Raw genomic sequence first — 27,913 nt, forward strand, 5'->3', positions numbered from 1 at the left:
GTGTTTCGGCTTGTTGCCTTCGTCAGGGTCATGATTAGTATGCAGATATGAGAGAGTGGTATCCATCTTCTCATCTGTCTCTCAACAAGAGAGCGACTACGTGTATTTCCCAAAATGTTGAATTTATTCTCTAATCCTAAAGTAGAGGTGGGTGTGAGTGTTTTTTTGGTTCCAATCTATGTCCATGAATGTAGTAGAAAATATTGACAATTTATATTTTAACCAGAATGTGTTACTGTGATTGCAACGCAACTCTGAGTTCAGGCGACCCATCTCCCTGCAAAAGCGTCTAGTAGTTGGGTTGTATTGGCTGGCAACAGAGGTGGGTCAATAAGTGAGTGAGTGATGTAAAAGTCGCATGATTTCCGATATGACTGCTCAGACTGAGGTCACATTTGAAAAAAAAAACTCGGATGTGTATCTGATTTAGGATCACATATGAAAGTGGCCCAAATCTGAATTAAAAAGATGAGATTCCACGTGGCTCGTGCTGTTCACTGTTATAACAATACAACAGATCTGAGTCACATACCGTATGAGCAAAATATTTGGGCCACTTTTGCCTGCAGTCTGAACGTAGCCTGAGAGACCTGGTAAGTGCAGGTCTCTGTGGAATAAAAAGGTCAGAGTGCTTACTCATGCCTGTTGAGGAGACATTGCACTCTAAAGGCTTTGTATGGGCAAAGGTTTGCTGCCAGTGTATAAACCTGACACCAGACTTTCACCACAATAGAGACAGTCTCTAAGGTCTCAGTTACAATAGATGGGACGCTATTTCCTCTTGCTGCCTCAAATTGGGATTTAGGTCAATAAGGCTGCTGAATTTTGCATAAATACATCCTCTAGCCTGAATATATATAAAAAAATGACTTTTTCGGAATGCGTGCGCAGGGATTTTAATTTGTTAGTGGGTGTGTGCCTTTGTCAACGCTGTAAGAAAAATAACTCAACATCTTGCCCCTGGCACTGTGAACCAGTTTGGGTGAAATATAACTCAAATAATCGCAGAGAAATATTTGACGGTGTTTTCAGTACTGTAGTCCACTGTCTAGGAACAGACTGCAGCTCTGTATGTTCCAGCCCTTCTTCCATTTCTCTCAGCTATTCAAATCTACCTGCATATACTCTAGGGAGGAGAATTTGAATGTCAGCTTGCAGAATACATTTGGCGAGAGCATGAAACGCTCAAAAAACACAATTGAATTCATTCCTTTGCAGCCGTCATGGTGCTATTGAACATGTAGCTATCATTGCTGTAGGAATGGAAGGCTGAGAAAATGTTTTCTATGATATAAAAATAACAACGACAACAAAAATGGTGTATTTTTCTGTGACCCTCACATTTTGGGTCTGAAAGCTGCATATTGTTGTCAAAGTATGATTGTTGCTTTTTTTTAGGTGATAGTTAGTCTGGCTTACCGGATGTAAAGTGCGGGTATACAGTAAAGCCTGACATCTGGCATGTCTCTCGCAAAAAAGAAGAAAGTTGTAAATGCAGATTATATTAGATAGAGAGCGTATTGCTCATTATAAAAATTGTACATATTAAGTACTAAATGTATTCACCCATCAGCTCCCCCACTAGCCAGGCTTTCTCAGGGTTACAGTCTGCTTTCGATGCCCTCCAGAACTCTTTTATTGATTTCAAACTTGTTCTGAACTCCAAAAGGACAAAATGTATACAGTATGGATTTCACAAGTACTCAAACATTGATAATCCTACATTAATCCATGCCCTCCAAATGGGGAATTTAATTAATACAGGACAATGTTATAAACACTGAAGAATTTGGTTGGACAGCAGATTTCTATGTAACTCATGTTTAACACCCCCACTCTTTAGTAGAAAATCAAAGGAGATATCCTGTATGTGCTCATGCTGCCACCGGAGAAGACCAGTTTCCAGAACTATCCACCCCACAACTAAAATAAATTGCTCATCAACCTAAAGTTAAACCCTTATTCCGTATTCCTATCAGGACGTTTTGCTTTCTGTTACTTAAATAATATCTCTGATTGTTGTAATCTGTGTGTGTGTGTGTGTGTGTGTGTGTGTGTGTGGGAGTGAGTGATGGTTGTTTTGTGTGACTGCCTTGTCCTGCTGTGATCTTGTGTATATATGTAATTTGTTCTCAGGTATAAACAGAATAAATCCTGAAGAAATAAAGCTTAATACAGTTGTTTTCACTTATTTTGGCTGATTAGCTCCGTGTGGGTGTGTAGGCCTGTAACAACTATTATATAATTGTCAAATCGCAATTTTTTTTCATAATTGCGGTTTCTTTGTTTAACCGCAATTAATTGCTATTAGCTAAGGTCCGGAAAACTATATAATACTGCACTATTGTCAATTTTATGTTCATTTAAGAAAAAAATACAATGTTTTTATGATAATAAAGAGGCGTGGTTTACTTCATAGGCTGTGTACCTGTGTTATTACATTATCCTAGTCACATAACAGTGATATAACCAAAAGATGTTTCCTGGAATTCATTCAAAACTTTAATTTGTTTGAAAAAGTAATAAATAAATAAATTAAAAAAATCTTTTTAAATTTGACTGAAAGAGTCAATAATATTGTTAATCACAATTATTTCTGAGACAATTAATTGTACAGCAAAATTTGGAATTGTTACAGGCCTAGGTGTGTGTGTGTGTGTGTGTGCGTGTGCGCGCGGGTGCGTGCGTGTGTGCGTGCGTGCGTGTGCACACCGTGAGACAATTGTACATGTCTTTTGTGTGTATGGAGTTTGATGACTTACAGTAGCATAGCTTCACCCCTCTAAAACCTGAAAGAAGGTCTTATCAGCCAGAATAACTGAAAACTTGTACGTGGTTGTGCAGGGCCTTGTAACACTGGACACGTATACCCAGTGATAAAATAGCTCATAATCCGTGAGGGTCACACACAGGAGGCTTTCATGTGACTCTCCTTCAACTTTTACTTCACCTTCCATCTGGATCTGAAACCCCACAGCTCCATAAGTGGCAGACTGTGAGGCTTTCACTCTCGAGCTCATGGACCTGAGATCAGTGCTGTTAACCTCCTGGCTTTGAATTGAAGATGTCGTTCACTCAGCCGCAGAGCTTCAGCTGATATTTAAAGGGATATTTAGTCAAATTAGAAATATTACTGCAGGGCCTCTGCCCTGCACTAATATTTCAGTAAGATCTAATGTTTTGATCAATCACAAGTTATAGTTTATTGTTTTTCATTACTGTTTGGATACATAGTCTGTATCGACGACGTTTCATTTCCGGGATTGATCCGCTGGATGTCCCTCACTTCGGCCAGATGTCCACTACCTTCCGCTTTCTTTGTGTTGGCATTTTAAACTCTGGTTGATTTCTGAGGACTATGGTTAACTGCTCCTCAGATCTCTGCAGGGTAAATCCAGACAGCTAGCTAGACTATCTGTCCAATCTGAGTTTTCTGTTGCACGACTAAAACAACTTTTGAACGTACATGTTCCACCAAAACAAGTTCCTTCCCGAGGCTATTTTGCAGAGGCGCGGTTGCTATATATGCGTGTGTGTGTGTGTGTGTGTGTGTATATATATATATATATATATATATATATATATATATATATATATATATATATATATATTAGGGCTGTCAATCTATTAAAAAATGTAATCTAATTAATTACATACTCTGATTAAAAAAAGAAAAGGAAAAAAAAGGGTACTAAACAACAGTTGGTGACATTAAAGAACGGCTTGTTTATTGCTAAGGCCATATGGTCAAAATGAAATGATTTAATAATAATGTATAACAATAACAATAACTTATTTCACTAGTAAATTGCTGTTGAATGACAAAAACAACCACCAGATAGGAAAAGGACATTTACAACAACTTCAAATGCACCACGAGCTGTAGTTTACCAGTTTCATTGAACGCACCGTCTGTGTTGTTTTTCCGACGGCAGCTGCAGATTGTTACATACCGGTGTTGGAACCCTCTACAATAAAACACAGTCAAACTTTACACCGTTTAGCGTTAGCTGTCCGCATTTTAACCGTGTTTAATCCAGCTACTAGCTAGCGGTAGGCTAACGTTAACTGCTGTTGAGTGTAGTGTTAACTAGCGTCACATGCAGCGGTATTTGTGTTTCCTGTAATGTCTGTTTCAGAGCATCAGAGAGAAGCGCAGACATATCAGTGGCACCAGATTTTCGTCTGTATGCAAACGTCAATATAGAATGGATTAATCTGAGTTAATTTTTTTAACGCGTTATTTTTTTCTCAGATTAATTAATCGAAATTAACGCGTTATTTTGACAGCCCTAATATATATATATATATATATATATATATATATATATATATATACTTTTTTTCATGCTGGTATTGGATTGGTACTCGGTATCAGCGTTATGCAAATTATGTATTGGTCCGGGAAGGAAAAAATTCGAACATCTCTATTATCCGGTATTCAGGATGTGCTTTAATGAAAGTGTCAACATAATAAAGCATACATTTTGGCTCCACTGTTGGCTACACAACAATTTTTGGAAACAAAACAGAAAATTCTACAATTCAGTGAGCACATATGCATGGATGTTTTTTGTCTTAGGATTCAAATCTTTTAGAGTTTAATAGCTTGTAAGATTTTGATTTAGAACAATACTTCAAGGATTTCAATCTTTTCTGCTTTGAGTTCCCCACTCATACCTCAATTAAAGGATGGTTTAGGTCTTGGTGAACAATTCCTCAAATAATTGTAGGTACTGTACTGTAGGTTCCCTATTTGAAAGTTATTATGCTGGCAATCTTTTTTTTTACATTTTAATTATATGCTGTTTTTAGATATATGCAGATCATCTAACACCATGTCAGTTGTTGTAAGTTCCCTGCACAAATTTGACTAATTCAGTGAAGAGCAATTAGCTTTTGTAGCTGCTAATGTAATGAAGAAACACATTAAAATGTAATGACATTTCACTGCACAGGTTCCATTTCTAGCAGCCTGTTTTTTCATTTCACCTCCTCTTCTCATTTTTCTGTTTCTGTCACCATCTCATTCTTTTCCATTTCCTGTTCCCTTTATTTCCATTTGTCCTACCCGATCATTTTTTCTGGCAGTTTGCCATTCTTCATATTATCTGTCACCACTCTTTTCTCTGCTTGTTTCATTCTCTCTTTCTCTTTCTTCTTTTTATTTTTACTATTTTATTATATTTATCTAATCTTCTGTCTTTTTTCCTCCACTGAGCCGATAATCGGCCGTTGGACAGTCTGGCGAGGTCAGTGACTCGAGTCTGTTTGGTGTGTTCCGTGCCGTCGTCCGTCCGAGGGGCCGTCGTCCAGTCAGACTCAAATGACCCATCTGATTGGTGGAGTGCTAACCCGGAAACGAGGAGCGGAATGAGCGTGACTAGAGTCTCTCAAAATCTGACGAAAATCTTTTAAACTGACTTTGTTGATCTGAAATGAAGACTGATTCAGCAACTGCATGACCTATTTTTCGCTTAAAATGTTTTCAGAAACACGTTTCGGTGAACTATTTTAGTACAATATGAGATCGCCATGACAGTCTGTCTTTGAATTTCCGGAGAAACCAAACCCATGTGACGCGTTCGTCCGATCAGCTGCCAGTTTAATTTTTTGGGCGACAATACAGATTAGTTCCGCCGGCTGTTATGGAGACGTATTACGTCTCGTCGCTTTGGTGTGTTCCGAAGCACTTTTTTGACCAATTGGGGAGACTGATCAGTCCAACTGCCTTTTCTGCCGACGTTTGGCCGTCGGCTCTGTGTGTCTGGGCCTTTACTGTCATTTGTTTTTCTTCTACTTCTGCACTTTGCATCACTCAAACCCCTCTCTTGCTTTACTTTCACTTTTACACCCACCCCCCCTCATTATCTCTCGCTCATTTTAGTCTATCGCTCCATTCTAGATAAGGAAGACGAGGAGGAACCAGGTTACATTTTTCCTTGCTATGTTCTGCTGGATCTGTCATATTAGCAGCTGCGTAGGTGTGAAACAGGCTTGTCCAAGCTGCTATGATAATGTGTCTGTGCAACACACACACACACACACACACACACACACACACACACACACACACACACACACACACACACACTCTGCACTTCAGCCATTTGTGTGTGTATACATGTGCTTGTGAAAATAGATAGTGAGTCCTGCACTAGATTAAAGTGGTTAGAGGATGTGCACTTAGAAGCAGAATACTTGCATTATTTTGTGCTTCAGTGTAATATTGCAGTGATACACTCGAGGACATTTTTTGCAGTGATTATGCAAGGCACATCTGAGCACAATCAGCCAGCATCGAACTTCATACTCAGTAAAGAACGTCCTCGAGGGTAATACTTTATGGCTTTGGAAGACCGGTTAAACCCACATGTGAATATTGACTAAAGAAGCTTCATGAAAAAAGTGCCCGAAGAAAATAAAGATTAACAAATCCCCTGGTCACTTGCAATGAATCAGAATTAATCAGACTGAAAATACAGTACTTGTTCTATATTTAATTGGGTCCTATTTTTTTTTATAAATATAAATAAGTGTTCAAAGATGTTTAATGGAGATGTTGAACAAACTGTATTGGGGTACAAAATCTGTGCTTGTTTTTTTAAGTTAAAACCTTTGGGTTATCTTGGGTAACATATCAGCACATGGGCCTTTTATGAAGTTCTCTTGGTTTTTATTTTTAAAGATGAATTTTAAGATCATTTCCCATGGTATGATTATCTTCAGAAAAAGCTACGTACTTGGACCAAAAAAGTTATGTAAGCTTGTTTTTAAGAAGCCTAACTTTACTGCACTGTAAAAATAAAATGCACTTAAAAGTCTCTCATCATCATGATCATGACGAGGATGAAGAAAGGTCTAATCAGCCAGAATCGTGACGATGCCTTCCAAAAACTAAGTACGACACATGTCCGTATTAAAGGAATAGTTTGGCTTTTTTCATGAAATTACTTATTCGCTTTTATGCTGAGATTTAGATCAGATCAATACAACTCTCATGTGTCTGTGTTAAATATAGTGCTGGAGCCGGAAGGCTTTTACAGTAGCTTAGCTTGGAATAAAGACTGGAAGCAGGAAGAATCAGCTAGCCTCGCTCTTTGTGTACAAAAATCTTTAAAGCTCACTCATTAAGAAATAATATCTCATTTGTTTTGTCCGTACACAAACAGAAATGTAAAAACAACAATTTGTGGTTACATAATTGACCCTTTGCTAAGCCCCGCCCTCCTTAGTTACTGTTGCTACGCCTGACAAGCTTTCGTACCTGGAACGTCTATTACAGTATGTATGCACCGGTGTCAGACATTCCCAAGGAGATAATTAGTAATTTTTGGCGAACAGGTGAAATATCTGAGAGAGCAAGACAAAAGGGACTGCAGTATGCATTCGAGGGATATATCCACGACATAATATGCAACCGATTAGAGAATAATTTCATCAAAATTGAAGCTAAAGCCTATAGGTCCCAGCGCAAGCAGCAGCCGCCTCATACGCTGACCATTCAAATGGGAAACACACACATTGAGGACAGCTATGTTCATGCACAGCAGGGTAAGTGAAATTTGAAAATAATCTAATAATTATAAATCAAACAGCTTATCCATAAGTCTTGTGGAATAAACACAAGACATTAGCCTGACCACTTTGCAATGATAACATTCTCCTGCTTATATTTTTAGCGATTAACAAAATGCTGAAATATATTTTTAAGTATGTCAGTGAGCCTCCGTCTTGCCTTTAATCATCTTATTTTACGTTCAAATATATGTATTATGAACAAAGAACCGTCATTATTTCCAAGCAATGCTGTGCTGAGTTAGTTAGCTAGCTAGCTAACGTGTTCTTGCCTTGGAGCAAACGTAGGTGTTTTTGTTAATCCTGTCGACATTTAGTTGTAAATGGGGCCTCCCACACTGCTTGATCCATGCCTGGCATTTCTCCCCTTGGGTTTTAGGTTTTGGGAAGGAAAAAAATTCCACCACCCCGTCCAAACTTTTACCGGGTATCAGATTTGCACAATCCATACGCACAACGCTTCGGCATGTTTCCCTCGCTCGAAAGCTTGACAGACCTCCCGTGCCTAGTTACGGTTGCTAAGCCACGATTGGCCTGTGGCGGTTTTCGGGCGTGGCTTAGCAAAGGGTCAATTCAAAGATTTCTTTGGCGGACAACAGACGGGCACAATATTTTTATCACCATGACGTTGCCAGGCAACCAGTGGAGATGCTACTCTGAAGTGCTTTGTGGACAGATAAACAGAAAATAGTTAGAGCACTTGTTTTTTATGTTTGTGTTTGTGGACAGATCCAGAGCCAGGCTAGCTGTTTCCCCTTGTTTACAGTCTTTGTGCTAAGCTAAGCTAATGGCCTCCTGACTACTAGCACTATAGTTAAAGCATAAATGTCAACAACTATTTCAAATTTGAATTTGATTGATATTTTGTTAATGAGACTGGTGGTATTGATTGGCTCCTCACATTGAGGAATTACTGATTTTGTTCTTAAAAGACAGATCTGTAGCTAGGATTTTAGCCATGTCAGGGTCCACTATATTTGTGTCCATTAATTAAAACGTTTAATAAGACGGGATTGCTAAAGCCTAGTTCTTTTTTCACAGCACATCATCCAATGGCCTTGTGTGAGTTATTAATTAATTAGTTTAATACTTTTAATTGTTTTTTACGACTTTCTCATCATCCTTGCCTGTGTCTTCTCATTCATAATGGTGGAAGTGTTATTGTTACATGTTTGGTTGGAAATATTCATGAAATTCCTCTCATCTAATTACAATGTACGGTTCAAAGCAAAGATTATGTAATTACCATTAATGTATGTAGTAGGCTGGGATAATATACCCACTTTTTTTTTTAGCTGTGAACCCTAATTATCCAATTACCATCGCACCACTGCAAACGATACAAGGGAAACGATTTCAGCTGCGGCCCCCCGGCGCTATCCAAAACATCCACTGTGGTGCTATTTAAGGATTCTGTGAGCCTGCACGAAGCTCTTGAGGTTTTCACTCTCTTTTGTAACCTGTAATATTCCTCCAAGGATGGAGTTTTGGCTCAACTGAGCTGCTCTTTTTCAGCTTCACATTCGTATGCTTACGCACACATTCATTCCTTTTACTGTCAGGCACTGAGCTTCAGCTGGAGCAGAGCTAACCTTTGGATTACTGCCACCCTGTTGAGGCCACATGCTGGCACACAAGTTGTGGAGTTCACTTGAGCTCATATCTGAGGTACATATCTGTCATCTCCAGCTCCGGCTCTGAGCTGCACCAACCAGGCTTCTATTTTCATTTGATGTCAACGTCAACTTCGATGGAGGCATCAGCTCGCAGGCCATCAAAGCAGAGTTGAAACTCCATCTGAGAGCGTTATTAGCAACAGGGTACGGGCGTGTATGGCGGCCAGCGTCGGCGGGCCTGCTCACCAGGGGTTATCACGGATTAAAGTGGCTAAAGTGTCAGGACTTTACAGCTCCTAGGAGTACCTTATCAGCTCTTATTTTGGCAGCATGAACGATGGAATGACTTCCTTGGCTGCTGATGTCTGGGTTTCAGTATGTGTCTGCATCTTAAGCGTGTCTGAGTCTCATCGCACCTCGCCTGTCTGTCGTTCTTCTTGTCATCAGCTCTAGGGTAATGGAAAACCCGGAAATTCGCAACTAATAGATTTTAATTGTTGTGTTTTCTTCCCCATTTCATTCCCATACTTGTTGTGTTATCACAGGCTTTATCATTAATCCTAAAAAAAGTACCCAGACTTTTTAATTTACTGCTTAACTGTGTTACACGACATGATACAAATCTCTCATATCCTGATAGGCATGCACTAGTGTTGGTTCCAAGACTAATTTTAAAAGCAATATCCTATTTTTTTTTTTTTTTTTTTATTATATTGTTTAATCTATCCATGGTCATTTTTGTATTTTAAACTCCCATTTTACTGGTTACACTTGCAACTACATTTCTTTGTCAACTTGTTAACTATATTTGTCATGCTCTGCAGGACAAATAAAAGCTTCAATTTGCTGAAACAGAGCCTATATTGGTGAAACCTTCCCCTCTATAAATGGAGGTAAACGGAATTCCTGGCTGTCACTTGGCATGCCTTTCCCTTTGTCACATGTGTTTCTCCTAACTATTCCTCTGTGTTATTCTCCCATGATGATCTTCATGTTCTGCAGATCTTTTTCCGTTCTCTCTCCTGTATTCCACATAGTTTTTTTTGTCTCTGACCCTTCCCCTGCTCATTGATATGGGATCCGGTGATTTAAGAGAAGCTACGCCAGCAATGTGATGAGTGAACACATGGTGCACCAGGGGGGCGGCATGGCAATGCTTTGGTTGACTGTTGTTGCCATAGCAGCAGTGTGGAACTGAAGGAGGGGTGGTATGTGTGGTCTCATTCTCTCTAATTTTGAGTATCCAAAACATAGTTAATATTGATTGATTTAGCTTCTTGCTCTTCTATCTTACAGTGGGTACAACAGTTAATAAATGAACTTAGAGATGAGGAGATTAATATAAATCTCATGATTGCTTGCATGAAGACTTGAAGCAGGGGCAAATTGGTCACCATGTTCTCTTCAAAGATAAGTAAATACATAAATAAAACTGCTTCAAACTCTTCTGAAGCTGGCTTGTTATTTATGTAATTAGATACACTTGTACAACTTGATGAAATCCAATACAACTGATGTGCCATAAGGTCTACTTTTATGATGCCTATAATGTTTTTGGTTTGTTTTTCATAGAGGTCAGCAATTTTGTACTGGTCCACATTATATTCAGAGGTGTTTCTATTTTGTGCCCTTTCATGTATGTTAATGGGAAGGACTAAGAAATTTCTTATCAACATGATGTAGGCCAGTACAATGTTGGAATCTCAAAGATCTCCATTTCTTTCTCTTTTGCGGCACCTATGGTGATACACAGTATTTGCTGGTGTGGTTTTGGACTTGTTTCACTAGTTTCGTTGTCAGTAGTCCCCCCCGCCCCCGCCTCTGTGTTTGTTCGGCCATAGTAACCCTTTACTCACAACGACACAAGTGAGTTAAAAAAGCGCATCTGTTGCGTTAGCTCCGCCTACCCTCTCTGGCAGACCAACCACTGCTGGGTGATTGAAAGCGTGTCGCTGTGTGCCTCTTGTGATTTTTTTTTTTGTGAGAATGTTGCCACAGACAGCTAGTTCTTAAATCTTATATATCTATATATATAGAATATTACTTTAACTTTGACCTCAGTAATAAACTTATAATTGAATACACACATTTCCAACAAAAAGTAAACATAAACTTCTTAAAGGTAGAATTTGTGGCAAAGCTACTGCATTGAAATAAGCGCAAAATGTTGAACCTTTCCTTTAATACACAAAACTTTGACAACTGTGACACTCAAATCAGCACGCAGCGAATTTCACACCATGTTTTAAAAATATAGAAAATCAGACATCAATGAAAGGCGTTGCTGGCCGCATGCAGCGTAAGACAATTTGGCCCCATTACAGTCATGGAGGAAGATCTCACCGAATGATTTGTTAAGACAGAAGTGTCAGGGAAACAAAGTTTGAGGAGATGCAGTCGGTGGATTTATTTGGAGACCCGTAATTGCAAGCAGTATTCCTTTGAAATGGGGATAGTGGCTGTCCTTACCAACATACAGTGTTTAAAAGAAAGTTTTGTCTTGACTGATAATTGGAGGTAAATTGGGTTCAACAATGTGTCAGTGCTACAATAATGATCTCCACTCTGTTTGAGGGAAGAGTACCTGTGTTTTTCTCTTAGATAATTGTACATTTCTGATTTATTTTGGTCTGCAGAATCTAAGCTGCACGGTGAGAGACAGGCTGTATTTAAATGTCAGTGGTGTCTAAGTGGGCGGCCATTGTGTTGATTTGTGACATATTGTGTTGCAGCTGTATGTGTGTTTTAGATGTAGCTGTGGTTGTGGGAGTTTGTCAAAAGCTTTTAAGCGTCTTATGTGACTTTTTCCGGTTTTCTTGTGAGAGGTATCATTTTAAGGCAGGAAAAGTCTTGGTAAAATGTCAGAATCCTTACGACAATTACTTTCCCTCTGTGATTAAATCTCCTTCGTGGCCTCTTTGTTCTCAACATGGCTGCCTTTTACTCCCACAGACATATCAAGAGGAAGCGAGACGCTTTCCTGCTGATGATCAGCCGATGAATGCCCTCCAGCCCATTCTGTACTTTCACTTTTGACTCATGGCCAGTATTGCTGAGTGGGATTAATATGCAGTAGGCTACCCTTTACATCTGGGTTCCTGCCCTGTCATACTCTCACGGGGCTGCTAAGTGCGCGTCTTAAGTGTTGGTCCTTGGGTATTATTTGCCTCCTCTTTTTTTTTTCTTCTCCACACAATAATTTGTACACGTCAGAGATGGAGACCAAGAACTATATTTCCAGCAAGGCTAGACAAAAAATGGCACGTTTGCATTCACTGAAAGTTTTTTCAAAGAAGCTGAACGTAGTTTTTTTTTTTGAGCCGTCATTCCTGATATTTGGTCTCATGTTTGCATGTATTTTTTAATGATGAGCTGTGGGCTTTCAGAGTTTATCTTTAAGCCTCTAGCTTTTTAAGTCACTTCAAAGGATTGTCTTTGGTTGGGGGTGAAACAACAGCCCAGTGCATTTTGGGTAGATGAGTTGATTTCTCTACATCGCTTCCTTTCATTGCTCAAAATTCATCAACTCAGTGAAGTGTTATTTACTCCAGTGATCTAGTATTGTACTTATAATAAAGTTGGGGCACTTACAAGAGACAAATTATTGTCAAAATTGAAGCAGCTAACTCTTAGTCTCTAGTATAGGCCAACCTTGAAATACACACACCCTACACCTGGGGTTGGGGTGTGAAGGTGGTGTAATGAAATATGCTACTGAGTTGCATTATGGGAATGGTAGGATCCAGTGTTTTTGAAGCTTGACCTAGACTGGAAGTCAGGATATCTCGACCTCTGCTGCTTTGATTTTGGACCATTTTTTATGAGTCTGCCTATTGTGAGTTCAGTACTAAATCACTAGAGTAGCCTTTTGATAAAACTTCAGGATGAAAACTCATTTACATCTTTCATTACTCTTCAAACAACAAAACTCCAGTTTGTAAAGCATTTGTAATTTTAAGTCTCAAGCCCAAACTCAGATAAAACTGAAGTAATGAGTTAATATTACAGATTTGAAAAGCTCCTCCACAGCCACAGAAGATATTATACAAACGTTTTCCCCAGCTGGGTATTATAGTACTCCTTGTGACGAGTAAACTGAAATCAGTGAAGTGCCCCTTTTTTAAATGGAAAAGGTGTAAGGCGCTGACGGTGGCTTTGAAGATGCAACAGGAATATACAGTAGCACTTTCTAAAGAAAGTAGTGGTGTCATTTGTCTGTTTGCCAACACTTAAATAAATGCTGCTCCATGTATGGTTTAAAAGCTTACTGCATATATTATTGAATGACTTCTTGCAGTGTTACAAGCTGGGGAATTATTGTTACTGGAATTTGGATATGTACAAAATAAGTTGATGAACAGTAACTCCTTGTTGATTCCCCGTGTTGGAGCATTTGTTGTTACATGGATTTCACTCAGCCCTGAAGCCCAGTTCAGACCAAAGATTCGCGACGAGGTGAGTTGAAACTTTCAACTACTTGCAACGCACCGGTCTGCAGCGTTCTAAAACCTGCCAGTTCACGCCAATGCGATTTATGATGCGGAACGACTCTTTGTACTTCTGTTCTAACTTCAGACTTCCAGGCTTTTTGTGGCTTAATATATAATTTGTTGCGTCTAAATATGAATGTGGATATCGTTAGTGATAGTGCAAGACTGGGTTGGATAGTGAGCTGCTTGCTAAAGTTCCATTTCTAGTGATGAATCTGATTCACGGCTTTGTCCCAGGCGCTCCCTCTTTTCAGTCATTCTCTAACTCGCTCGACCGTACGTGCTTTCGGGCGCACGTTGGCCCATAGTTGAGCCATTTGGACCAGTTAACCGTTTGTAACATAGAAATAAAATACAATTATGGATCATTTTATTTCTATAGTTTGTAGCCGACTATACAAGATGAATTTGCTATTGGCTGTGGAAAGAGGTGACGTACCTTACATTCTAAAACCAGCCTCTGCGACTTGACCAGCTGAGTTGCAGGCACCACTATCAGCTGGCTTGAGACGGGCCGGTTCAGACCGGTTCAGACCGCTGCAACTTTTCTCTCCCTCCCTCCAGGAGTTTTGTTGCGTACAGATTAATTCACAGAAAAGAGAGGTCATACCTATCTCTAGCCCTCCTGAGTGAGAGCTAGCCTTCACTAGAAGGCCAAATTGTACCCCTAAAGACTCAGGAGCTCCTCTCTGATCGGTTTCACTTGAGAGAAGTAAGGTGAACTCCTATAGAAAGTGAGGTAACAGACTCCCAGTATAATCTGTGTCCTTTATGGCCGATAAGAAGACTTGAGCCTTGTGTGCTTCACTGCAGAGAAAGTGACTATTTCTTAAGTGAATATTTCTGTGAAAAAATCAAAGGCTCAGTCTTTTACTTCATCCCCCCTTCCATTTCAGTCTCTATTACCTCTCTCTGCTGATTTCTTTCAACAAGAAGGTTACAAACACTCTTGCTGTCTCTTGCTCTTCAGTCACTTTTACCTTTCAACTGCTTATTTGCAAAAGGTTGCATATCAAAAAGATTCCACACAATCCCCCAAATGTCACACATAAAGACAGATGTTTTTGTAAAGAATTTCCTATTGTACACTGAAGGCAAAGTGTTGTTATTATTGGTCGGTTGAGTGCTTCACTTTTGTTGCACAAAAAGCCAAGTGCCTGTCCATGTTTTTAAATTATAACATTAGCTCATAATCAGAGAATGACTTTCCCTGACAGTAATGATTTTTCAAAATCAGTTCTATTTAAAATTGGTCCAGTGAATGCATTATTTTGTCTTTTGACTTTGATGAAAATGCATCAAATTTATATTTAATAGTTCCTGACCTTTCAAAAGTTTGCATGAAATTCTCTTGACAGCAAAAAGATAGAGAGCTAATGTCTCCCTCACTCTCTCTTTTTCCCTCTCTCTCTCTCTCTCTCTCTCTCTCTCTCTCTCTCTCTCTCTCAACCCTCCCACATCACATCCGAGAGATTTACATTATGCATCTGTAGCTAGAAGTTGGTAATGTACTGAAACTGGTGGCTGTATTGGTGTGTTAGAGTGCAGCCTGCAACATGGAGGGCAGAGATGAGAGTGCATTCAGTCGACTGATTTGTATGAGAGAAAAAAGAGCGAAATACAGGAGGATGGCTGCAACAGAAAAACAAAATCTTCACAAGATAAAAAGTGAGACAAAGATGAAGTAAGAAAAAGTGAAAAAGAGACCAAAATTGTGATCGATTGTAGAAATATTTGTTAATCAAACAAACTAGAGCATAATTTGTTCACTAAAACAGCAGTTTGTGTTCGCAGAAATACGAAATGTGTGGATTTATTTGAAAAGATAGAGGGTTGTGTGTCAGAGAGGAATATAGTATGAGGTAATTAGTTTGGATTCTTGGATGGAAGAATGCATTACACAGCCAGTGTTTTCCCTTCTGAAACTAATCAGACAGATTTACACGCACACACACACTCCGCCTGGTGTCAGCCCATTGACAATAAAACATCCAGCGTGGAACATCTCATCTGTCGCACCACAATTAGACAGCAGCAATAACAGGGCTGTCATCATGCAACGAGATACTCAAGACTGTAGCCAGCAAGCAGGCAGTCACGTTGTGTTGGGATTTGTGTGTGTGTGTGTGTGTGTGAAGTCTGTTTTTCTTTTAAACCTGCATTACAAAAAAGTTAACCTTTAGATATGATATTTAGATCTCATTCACAGTAAACTGGTATCAGTGCAGCATGTTCGTCATCATTCTTTAGTCTTATTAGGATCCTCCATGGCTTCCACTGAGTTGTTGCTAGTCTTTCAGGGTTACACATACAAAATGAAAAATAACACTGGAGCGCAACTTAAAAATTCACATGAATTGGACAAGCAAAGGGCTAGTATGTATCAAAGGTAAACTAAATTGACTGATTTTGCAAATGAAAAGGACAAACAAGCTCCAGACGTATTGGTAAACCTGCAAAATATACTGTGGAGCTGTGTTTGGTAATGAACTGGAAAAGCCTCATGCTCTTCCTGTATCCTTGACAACTGTAAACATAGCCATCCAAAACATGCCGCTTGTCTTAAAAAATGGATCAGAACATGACCTCCAGTGAATGCTGCTGGAAAAGACTGCAGAAAAGAGGATGTGTTCATATTTTGTTGTAGCAGGTTCGCAAATGTGTTTAAAGGTCCTATGACATGCTGCTTTTTGGATCCTTTTATATAGGCCTTAGTGGTCCACTAATACTGTATCTGAAGTCTCTTTCCCGAAATTCAGCCTTGGTGCAGAATTACAGCCACTGGAGCCAGTCCCACAATGAGCTTTCCTTAGGATGTGCCATTTCTGTGTCTGTAGCTTTAAATGCTATTGAGGAGGAGGAGGGGGGGGGGGACAAGGTGGAGGGTGGGGGTGTGGCCTTGACCAACTGCCACTTTGCTTGTTTGCAAGCCATGATGTCTCTCTCTTTCTCATGGGCGAGCCAAATTCTCTGGGCGGGCAACACAGAGAAAGGGGAGGTAACCTTGCTCCTTAGGACCTCATAAGGGGAAGATTCCAGATCGGCCCATCTGAGCTTTCATTTTCTCAAAGGCAGAACAGGATACCCAGGGCTCGTTGTACACCTATCGCCATTTCTAGCCACTGGGGGACCATAGGCAGGCTGGGGGAACTCATATTAATGTTAAAAAACCTCATAAAGTGAAATTTTCATGCCATGGGACCTTTTCAGGTGAAGTGTGTTAGACATTGCCGTGAGCTGTGCAAGTCAATTAATGTATGAAGCGAGCGGCTCAGACTAAAATCAAGACCCTGAACAGAAAGATTTAAAGCCTGAACTCAGACCGGTGTTATCCGTCTGGTTCTTTATACTAGCACTATTGTACAGTTTTCAGAAAAGTCCGGGTGTCAGTGTGGAAATCACTTTGTTGTTATTGAATAGTTTGTTTTGTGGAGTGACTCATTCATTCATTCACAGTCCTTTTATTATAGATGACGTAAGTCTATAGCCTGGTCTGGAGTCTAACTGTTTTATTGTTGTCAGGTTCGGTATGGAATAGGTATCTCACTGACTGTGTTACCATCCACATCAATTACATACTGCATGTCGCTGCTTTGGTCTTCAATTGGTTGAAAAAGTTACGTGATCCTTTTTGCTTATAAAATCTTTTCATAAACTGTTGGATAACCTTAAATTGCACGGAGGTCAGTCTGAAAAAAAAGGTTGTTATGTACTGTACTAGATACAGAACCGTTGACATTCAGGAGTTGACAGGTTTTCACACAGCAATGACAACATGAAGGACATCTGACCTGGATTTTTGGATTCATAGGAATGAAAAATCTCAAAACTTACCAGCCACTGACATTGTTTCACCAGCCAATTTGAAATCTATGGATAAAATATACATTAACATCGTAGCTGCTGCCTGTCAATGAGGCCATTCAGGTGGAGCAGCTTGTTTACTGCCATCATTTGAGGTTATGAGGTCAAATCTCTTTAAAAATAAGGAATTCTAGGATGTCCTGTTGACCCAGCGTTCCCCTGTGACGTATCTGGTTTGAGCACGGACTCTTATCATATGTCAGACCTCCCTCTAAATTTCCATATTTTCAGTTTTTCTCTCTTTGAGACTTTAAGGCTTAATGCATTAAAATGCTTCCCAATAAAACGAAATACAGATTACATCCAAAACAAATAAGTAGAAACATAAATCCTTTTTAAAGCATTGAACGTAATTCCAAAAACTTTGTGACTGTATTATTTAGTTTACAGCGGGAATACAAACTGGCGCTAATTTATCTTCTTGAAGTAGACACAAGTAGTTACATAACAGTCTGCTGCTGTGTGCACTTTTTATTTTTCTGCTGTGAATCTGGTTGGTAAGGCTATTTATCAGCTTGCTGTTGTGAAACGGTCATGTAAAGTAATAGGACTGTGCTAACCTGAGGGTACAAAAGGGAAATAGATCTCACACACACACACACACACACACACACACACACACACACACACACAGATGAGGGACTTAATTCATTGCTCTCCAAGGCTTGTCAGGTGGAGAAAGTGAGAAAATTTCTCAGGTTATTCAGCGACCTCAGTGTCAGATGTTAGCTGTCAATGACACACGCACCCACCCACCCGCGCGCGCACGCGCGCGCGCACACACACACACACACACACACACACACACACACACACACACACACGCACACGCACACGCACACGCACACACACGCACACAGAATCTGGCATTCTCTATCCAGATATTTCCTCGTCACACTTCAGCACACCTCACCCATCCTTCCCTCCTCGATGTCTTATTTATTTTACATACTTAGTTACTTTACTTGAGTCTTTTACATACATAACAAACGATGATAATGAGCTGTAGTTCACACACTGTACAGTAATAACCAAAATGACAAGAAACCATTTGTAAGGAGTCAGAAGGTCAGACTGAGATTTCTCCAACAATAGAGAAGCAGATGATGGTGAAACACAAATGGAAACGCATTTAGAGCCACACATACAGTAAATGAGCACAAGTTATCATTCTCTTTCTCTCATTTTCTAAATAATAGACTGTCAAATAAAGGGGAATTAAGGCAGAATCAGAGTCACCCTGCTGTAGTACTTCGTTATAGCCTAGCCACCCAGCCCTTACAGGAAAAAGGTGTGAGGCACTGACCAGTAAAATCTCTTCAAAAACACCCGAGGAGGAGGTGGCCAGGTTGGCTCAGTTGGTAGAGCAGGTTCACATATACATAGAGGTTTATTCCTCGACGCAGAGGTCCAGGGTTCGAGTCCGACCTGTGACGATTTCAGCATTTCTTCCTCCTCTCTCTCTCCCCTTTCTCACCTAGCTGTCCTGTCCATTAAAGGCAGAAATGGCAAAAAAAATCATCTTTAAAAACACCCTGAGGATGTATATAAACACCATGTCAGGTTAGAAAAAGGTGTCTTTACCCGTTCTCTGTGTGTGTGTTCTTGTCCAGGCCGCAGGGTGCTTCCATGATGTCAAAACCCACGGGTGAGCAGCTCTCGAGCACCACCGTCAGCGAGGCCTCCACTGCCATCACCTCCTCCACTGTGGACACCACCTCTGCCTCCAAGGTCAGTCTCTGTGTCTGTGTCTGTGTCTGTGTGTATGTGTCTCAGTGTCATTTTGCTGTGGTTGTATCTAAATTAATGTCATGTACTATGACACTGCATTAACAGTATTTATTTATAAACGTGCAATAACAGTATCTATTTTTCTTAGAACGTGCAATAACTGTTTTTTATATGCTGCCATTCAATATGTGCAATATTAATATTTATGCTGCTGTCAAACTCCTTTTTTTAGTGTCTATATATATATATATAGCTAGCTATCTATCTATCTAGCTATCTAGCTATCTATCATTGCATGTTGAGAACAACCATGTTTAAGTATGATTGACCCTGTTGGGAAAAGATGCATCTGTGCATTTTGTTAATGTAATGTGAATTGTAGCACTGTGCTCGGTTTGCTTTCAAATCACTGTATCCATTATTTTATAAACCAGTATTTTTCTACCCAATCAATATTTAATTTAGTTTCAGTTTGATTTGCCACCTAACATGAAACCGTGTTGCTCACTACTTTCCCTTTTATACTTGCAGTTTATTCTGGTGTGTTTTATTAAATCTAATTTTGAATGAAAAGAAATCTAAAGTATTCTTCTATTAGAAACCTCTCTGCAGCTGCATATGATCATATGACCATGGCTTTTCCCAGTGATGAAAATGACAAAATGGACTCAAGTTTTAGACTCTTTAAAGGTAGACAGTGTTCCCCTCAAGTAGTAAATACAGATTGAGAGTTTCAGATTGTTTTGGAAGATTTTGGTCCACTACGAGTACTTCTCCATAATTCAGCCCTATCACACAGACCACTGTCACGTAGTTGTTGCTGTATACCCAAGTAACCTAGAATGGTTACAAGAGCACACTTAAAACACTTGCAAAGATTAGAGCTGTATCTGTGTCCAGAGAGTAATGTAAGATAGAACGTCACAGCAGAAGCTGTTGAGCTGGATATAAAGATGTCGGTAATAGGGCAAACATTTGGCATCTTGGTTAAACCCAGGAAAAATGAAAACCTCTAAAACCCTTCGCTCTGTCTTTGATAGATCAGCTTCCTCCTCCTGTTTTCTTCCATTAAGAAATAACTTGTTTCTAGAAGAAGAAATACACACAGTGCAGACGCCTGCACAGGCTGACATTCTGCTCAGCAGAATGCTAACATTAATTATTGTGATGGGTGAAGTCAAATGGACTAATGCAGTAACTGTTAAATGGTAAACAGAGTGTCTGTTTCTTATGAGCCAGAGGACAGCGAGAGATGTTTAGACTCCTTTGACAGTCTCTCTGTCCTAAGGCTGACAGGTGCGCTTTGGCCATCAGGCTCCCTAGACTGTGGGAAGTCATGCCTGAAGCATTTCGGCAAGCAAACGCTATCACCTTCAAAAAAAAAGTGACTTGCCCTGTGAAAGTCTTGCATTCCTTTTAACATTTATTTCTTGATTTTGCTCCTATTTAACCACAATATGCTGGAATGATTATGTCCAGCTATCTTTTCCTACTCTCCTCTTTCAAATGAGATCTACAGTACATGTATACAATATTAACAGTAATAGTAGTAGTAGTCATTGTCGTCGTCATCGTAGTAGTAGTCGTCGTAGTCATATTAGCAGTACTAGAGAGCCATTTCTGGCCATTTCTGGACCTGGTTAGCAGCAGTTTTTAGCTGAATCATGCAGATTGTTTTGGAAGATTTTGGTCCACTATGAGTACTTCACCATAATTCAGCCCTATCACACAGACCACTGTCTTGTAGTTGTTGCTATATAACCAAGTAACCTAGAATGGTTACAAGAGCACACTTAAAACACTTGCAAAGATTAGAGCTGTATCTGTGTCCAGAGAGTAATGTAAGATAGAATGTCACAGCAGAAGCTGTTGAGCTGGATATAAAGATGTCGGTAATAGGGCAAACATTTGGCATCTTGGTTAAACCCAGGAAAAATGACAGAGGCTAAATGGACTTTGACTTTGCATGAAGTTTTTCATTTTTTTCATCAGAGGTCATCTTTTTCACTTCTTGCCTTTTTTTTGTCCACCCCTGGACGTAAAGTCTTGCATTAATTTTCACATGTATTTCTTGATCTTGCTCTTATTTAACCACAATATGCTGAAATGATTATGTCAACCTATCTTTTCCTACTCTCCTCTTTCAGATGAGATCTACAGTATATGTATAAAATATTAGCAGTAATAGCAGTAGTATTAGTAGTTGTCGTGGTCATATTGGCAGTATTGGGGAGCCATTTCCGGCCACTTACGGACCTGGTTAGCAGCAGTTTTTAGCTGACTCATGCCAGCTGTGGATGATGATGAATGGGGGTGTAGAGGTCTTCTGCGATTGACCAAGATCCATGACAGGCCCGCAGGAATGAAAACATGGGGCTTAATTGGAAAGAGAGGTGGAGGTGGAGGGTTGGTGGCGGCGTTCTAGCTTGATTAAAGCAGGATTCAGAGCCAGGCGGGTAGATGTGAAGTAATTACAACTGACTGCTACCTGTCTGTCTTACAGGAAGGGGTACAGAAGGGCAGTGTTACTGTAAAAGGCTGCATTGTTTTAGACGTTTCATTTAGTGAACTCGGTATCTCTCTCGTTTTTTTTTCAGGCACTTAACAACTGACAACTTGTCACTGCAGCATTAAAGTAACTACTACACTCCATCCTGACTAGTACTCTTTTGATATTTAATTTTTATTATTTACAACATACAGATAATTACAAATGTAAGAAACTCCAATGATATCTTATACCACACCCAAGTAATAAACCTTACATTTTTAGCCTTGGTAGAGGCGTAGCTCTAGGGATTGCAATGTCCGTCTGACTGTTGCTCTTTGTCCCCCACAGGATCATTTATAATCACTTTGCTTGATCTCATGAACTTTTAATCTAGGTCAACATTTCAGTACTTGGTGTATGACGAAATACCTGCAAAAGCCTCAGCTGTACTTTGTGTTTTAGTGCTGTTTAGCAACTGTTAGCATGCTAACACATAAATGGTGGTAAACATGGTAAGCATACCTGCTAGAGCAGTAGTGGTAGTGTAGTGTGCACCATAGATATAGAACAATATCTATGGTGTGCACATCCCCACCGGTGAGGTGCAGGGCAAAAAGGAACTGGATACAACTGAAAAGAATGAGATGCCCACACTCTGCTAATACAGTGCTAACACAGTGCGGGCATCTCAAACATACCTGCTAAACATCAACATGTTAGCATTGTCATTGTGAGCATGTCAGAATGCAGATGTTAGCATTTAGCTCAACACACCGCTGTGCTCAAATACAGCATCACAGAGCTGCTAGCATGGCTGTAGACTCTTGTTATATACTTTTTAAATGATAAATAGATTTTGGTTGAAATCTCATTTAAACAGTTAATTAGAAATAAAGGAAAATCCTTCATCTTTGTTCCTCTCTTTTGCCTTTTCTCTGTCCTTGTACTGTATCTGTATATATTAGGGATTTGTATGGCTACATTCACATTGCAGGTCGTCATGCTGAATTCTAAAATGCGGTTTATGTCAGATTTGCTTTACATCACTGCTCTTATCTATTCTAGAGTACCACTCACACACATACCGGTATGAACTGAAAGGGCTGTCGGAAAGACGTGTGAAGAGTAAAAATAAAACAAGACACAATTACATTTGTGTCTGGTTGTCCTTCAAGCTGTCATTGGCTCAGGCAGTGTGCTGTTGCCGCCAAAATTATGGAATTCATTCAAGTGATTCAGCATAAGCAATGCCGACGAATTCCAATTTGAGCTTCCAAATGCAGATCTCATGGAGGTTACATTCCTTGCGATCTATTAATTTTATTCCCTTTTCCTTGGCTCATTCTTTCTCCCTGTCACTTTTCTTTCTTTCAGTCCATATCTTCCACTCACTTGCACGCATGCACATACACAGCTTCACGGTGGCGTGAAATCTCATCCTGCCCCATCAACAGGTGCCGCAGGACTAAGATTGAACATGTGTCATCGGGTGCGATACAGAGATGACAGGGCATCTATCACGACGGCCCGTCGCCATTTCCACACCCTGTGTTTCCTGGCCTGCAGCCCTCCCAGGTGCTCTGGCTCATCACCCCTGCCGTCGAACAGCAGGAAAATAGTGCGGAAGCCTCATTCTGACAAGAAAAAACTCATAACAAAAGAATCTTGTCTCGGAGGAAAGATGAGTCATTTGTGTCCGCCTTGCATAGCACACCAACGTCAAGAAATGAATCCATGTTTTGAATCAGTCACGTCCATTCCGACTCAAAACATCAGAGGGAGCGTGGAGACAGAAAGCATCCCATTTCTCTCGCAAGTTATGCGTCAAAATTCTCCTTTGAGCACTTGTGTTCTCTGTTGCTGGATGAATACTTAGTGATGTTGTGTTCATAACCAGTATGCACAACTTCTCCGTGATTTATCAAAGTCAATGTCATTCAGAAGTTTCTGTCATTTCTCGGTTTGCAGTTATGGATTTATGCAGTTTTAGGTTGCTCGTCAGTTCCCTGCCTCAGTATTTGAAAATAGCTCTCTTCGCTCTTTCATATTAAGTGCCACTTTGAACATGAAAACCAGCACATACCAAAATGAATGATTAGCCTGTGTTGAAGTGTGTCACTAAAAGGTGTATGATTTGAGTTACTGTATGAACTGGAAAAAAGTAAAATTGGAAAAAGAGTGACTGACACTCCCCCTTAAGTACCTCCTATTGCAGTAATATACTTCAGTTTGAACAACAGACAATATTAAAACCTAAAACGTAATCCTGTGGCAGTTTTGCTGTTTGGTAAGCATGCAAGCTTTCCCACTAACACCAAGCTTTAAATTCACAGAGTCAAACATGGTGACAAGTGGAAAGCTGGTGGAGATCAGCAGTAGAGACTATTTGTTTTGTGCCGCTCACATTTAAAAGTCTATTGCTTAAGGAACATTGCTTAATATTGCTTATTCTGTTCCTGACCTTAACATTTAAAGTCTTGAATCAGGTTGTTTTCAATCTCTTAATAATGCCTGAAAAGGTCCAGACAGAAATATCTCGACAACTATTAGATAGATTGTCATGTAATTTGGTACAGACCTTCATGGTCCCCAGAGGATGAGTCCTAATGACTTTGGTGATTCTCTGACTTTTCATCTAGCATAACCAACAGTTAAAAAATTTCACAGTGAAATATGTCAACATCTACTATGCAAGTTATCAAGCGTAATGTACTAGGGCTGCAAGTTATTTCATTACTGATTAATCTGTGCATTTTTTACAATTAACTATTTAGTGTATACAATTTCATAAAATTGTAAAAAAAAAAATACCTATCACAATCTCCAAGGGCTTACATTAAGTGTGTTTCTATCCACCTGTTTTTATGTGCTTCTTCAACTTGAAAAGAAATGTTTAAATATTGCAAATCGTTTCATCACTAAAAATAACCCAGACTGACTCTTGGGAGCCGCCATGTTCAACTACACTAAAATGCTGTTAACCACTGAACAGATCGACTTGAACAGATTGGGATTAGGTGTCTAGTGTAAAAACACCTCAACCAGATGTTCTAAAGGGAGGGGAAAGCACTACTCTTGTTTAATTACCTCAGCCTTTCAGATCGTTCTTGTCTGCCTAGGGATTTGAACCGGCAGCCTTCAGGTCTTAGACTGGTCTCTCTAAGCTTTTAGGTTGTCTGATCGTGTGCCATTAATGTAACAAATAGCTGCGGTGCAATCTGAGTCGCTCACCTACAAGACAGAGTGCTACTTTGCAGCAGGGACCACAGCCTTTTCCACAGAATTACTGTACCCTCTGCCTAAAAATAGATCACCGCATCGCACGCACACACAAACACATTTGCAGACACACACTCACAGGCAGATAGCAACACATTAAACATGCATGGACGTACACATGCTGTTTATTACAGATAAGGGAATCCAATGTGACCGATTTGGAGTCGCTCTGCGTCTTTGCATCATGCTTGGCCAACCATTCTCCCTCTAATTAGCGAGTGTGTTTGCTGTTTCCCAGCAGCGGATGCCTCCCAGTGCTGCTGCTGCTAGTCCATATACACACTCATGCAGCCGTCACACCAAATCTTAAATTATAATAGCTGTGTGACGAAGGTGCCAGGGTGTGTATCGTGTGTGTGTGTGTATGTGTGTGTGTGTATGTGTGTGTGTGTGTGTGTGTGTGTGTGTGTGTGTGTGTGTGTGTGTCTGTGTGTGTCTCTGTGAAGTGCCATGGGGAGTAGTCTATCTTCTGAGGTTTCAGAATAGAGGATGGTGTAATGAGATTTCATGAATATGTGCACAGTGTATAAGTATGTTTGCTGGCTTATACAACAGGCTCGCACACACAAACACAATAAAAATGCAAGATTGTTATGGTTTGCTGAGAGAGACAACCAGCACCCATGCACTTCTTTAATGTGTGCAGTGAAAGATGAATTGACGTCAGTGCCTCAAATGAACATTAATACAGTTGGCTGAATTATAGCTTAATGGGCTGGAACAGTAGTACATACCACCGAAGAGTTAAACACTGCTAATAGACCTCAGCTGGGCTGCTTAAGTCAAACTGCTCAGGTGGTTACTTACTATATACTGTATTTCACCTATTTTTGTAATGACTGACCCTTTAAAGGCCCTTTTCACTATTTTCTGACATTTTGTACATTCAACAATTACTTTATCCATAAATATAATCAGCAGATGAATCAATGACAAAAATAATTGTTAGTTCCAGGCTGAGTGGCTGGAAGATGGCACAGGAATCTGGTTTTAACTAGTGATGGGGGTAATTACAGTCAAGTCATTGGTCAAAGAGATGAAAATGGAAATTGGGTTACTCAGAATAAAGTCTTGCATTTCCAGGTCAATTTTCCATTGTGGCATCTGAAAAACTTTTACTGTTAAATCAACAGTTTTCAGCATAGATGTAATTTGAGTCCATCTGTATGCACATATCTGTCCAAGTTGTTTAGAACTTTTTAATAAGTTTAGAACTACTGTCAAATAAGTTCCAATCCACTTTCTGTGTGAAGTGTGCATGTGTTTCCTGCACAGGTTGTTTCTGCTTTGGGTTCAGATGTTTTTGGTCACAGTAATCAAATCAGCTACATGCATGACAAGGGATGTCAGAATAGTAAAACGTTTAAAAAGTACATTTTTTCACTACACTTGAAGACATTTCCTTTCCTCTCTGTCTGGCCTTGTATCAAAGTCTGTCCCCCTTTGAATGGTGTGTCCCTCCTGTAAGAATGGTGCAGTACCCTTTGCCGCTCACACATCAACAGAAATCAATGCACAGCGTCCTCTAATTACCAGAGCAGCAGAGGCCGCTGAGGCAACAACTCCGTTATTACATAATCTCCAGTGAAATCTTGAAATCTTTTTCTTTTTTAAGGCCTTCATTATTTCAATTATATTATGCTTACATGGTGCATTCACTAAATGACTTAGTGCTTTATACAAACCAAATCATACACAATGCACAGACAGTTGGAGAGACTGAGGTCCACTTTATATTTTTGCTCCGGGGCCACCAAATATTATTAATCCAGCCCTGCTGTGTGCTGACAGGATAAGCAGGCATTTCCTGTTGAACTAATGTAAAATACTTGAATATACAGTTTAACAACATCTGTAATATCATTGAAACACAAGTTTGAATATTGCAGCAACAGAAAAATTATAAGAGCACCAGATCTCTACAGGGGATGCAGAGATTCAGTGTTTTAGGACACTTTAACATACACTGGCTATTTTGAGGACAGACAGTTTCCCCAGTTTCTACTAGAGCTTAGATCAGCCCAAAAAATCAAGCCTGAACCTGCCCGAGCACGTTGTGTCCGAGCCCGGCCCGGCCCGACACATTAACTGTAATTATGAGCCCGAGCCCGATTTAAACCCGACACTTTTTTAATACGTGGGCCGTTATAACTGACGTTCTCAACTACAATTCAGAGTTGTTTGAACTACAGAAATCTGTTTAGAATAATACAAGGACGAAGCCTGTAAACTGCGCTGTTTGTTTAGAATGGAACGGATCGCAAATGGATCTGAATGAAGAAACGTAAAAAAAAAAAAAGAAACAATGATGAACAACATATTGTTGTCACTGCCCACGACTTGTTTAAACTGCTTCCATACCTCCGACTTTCCTCCACACTTGCTCAAAGTTAATTCTCCTGTTTTTCTTTTTTTCTTTACATCTTCAAGCTCCCGATGTGATGCGTGCGAGAGGAGGAGACTCCGTGCATGACACGTGCTGCATTTTGTAACTGCAGCCTAACTTTTGTACACATTTGTTACTTTTATATAGCCTATATATATATTTATAATATTTCTGATTATGGCATAGCTATCTCCCCACCCAAATAGGATAATAAGATAATGGATAAAAAAAAATTGCTTGATCAAGGGTCCGGCCCAGGCCCGAGGAAGTGGCGGAAAATAACGGCCCGAGCCCAACCTGAGGTCCAGTTGGGCTCGGGTCGGGCTCGTGCTTGGGCCGAGAATCTAAACTCTAGTTTCTACTACAACCCTTGACTTCTTTATGCAGGAAAAGTTGCTTTATCTTATCTGATACATTCACATCTGGGGGCCGCTCAATGCAGCCACAGTCTGTTACTGCTGAAACTGAAACAATTGGG

General features: G+C 39.9%; 1 protein-coding gene across 7 annotated transcripts in view; it reads left to right on the top strand.

Moving 5' to 3' along the window:
- Window positions 1-27,913, top strand: part of LOC116046819 (pleckstrin homology domain-containing family A member 7-like) — a 148,028-nt gene that overhangs the window by 75,433 nt on the left and 44,682 nt on the right. For all 7 annotated transcript variants that reach the window (XM_031295240.2, XM_031295245.2, XM_031295243.2 and 4 more), the window contains one exon: window positions 19,162-19,279. In XM_031295240.2, the coding sequence (XP_031151100.1) occupies window positions 19,162-19,279 (118 nt within the window). The remainder of the gene's footprint in view (window positions 1-19,161; window positions 19,280-27,913) is intronic.

The sequence above is a fragment of the Sander lucioperca genome, chromosome 7 (assembly GCF_008315115.2).
Source record: "Sander lucioperca isolate FBNREF2018 chromosome 7, SLUC_FBN_1.2, whole genome shotgun sequence".
Taxonomy (NCBI): domain Eukaryota; kingdom Metazoa; phylum Chordata; class Actinopteri; order Perciformes; family Percidae; genus Sander; species Sander lucioperca.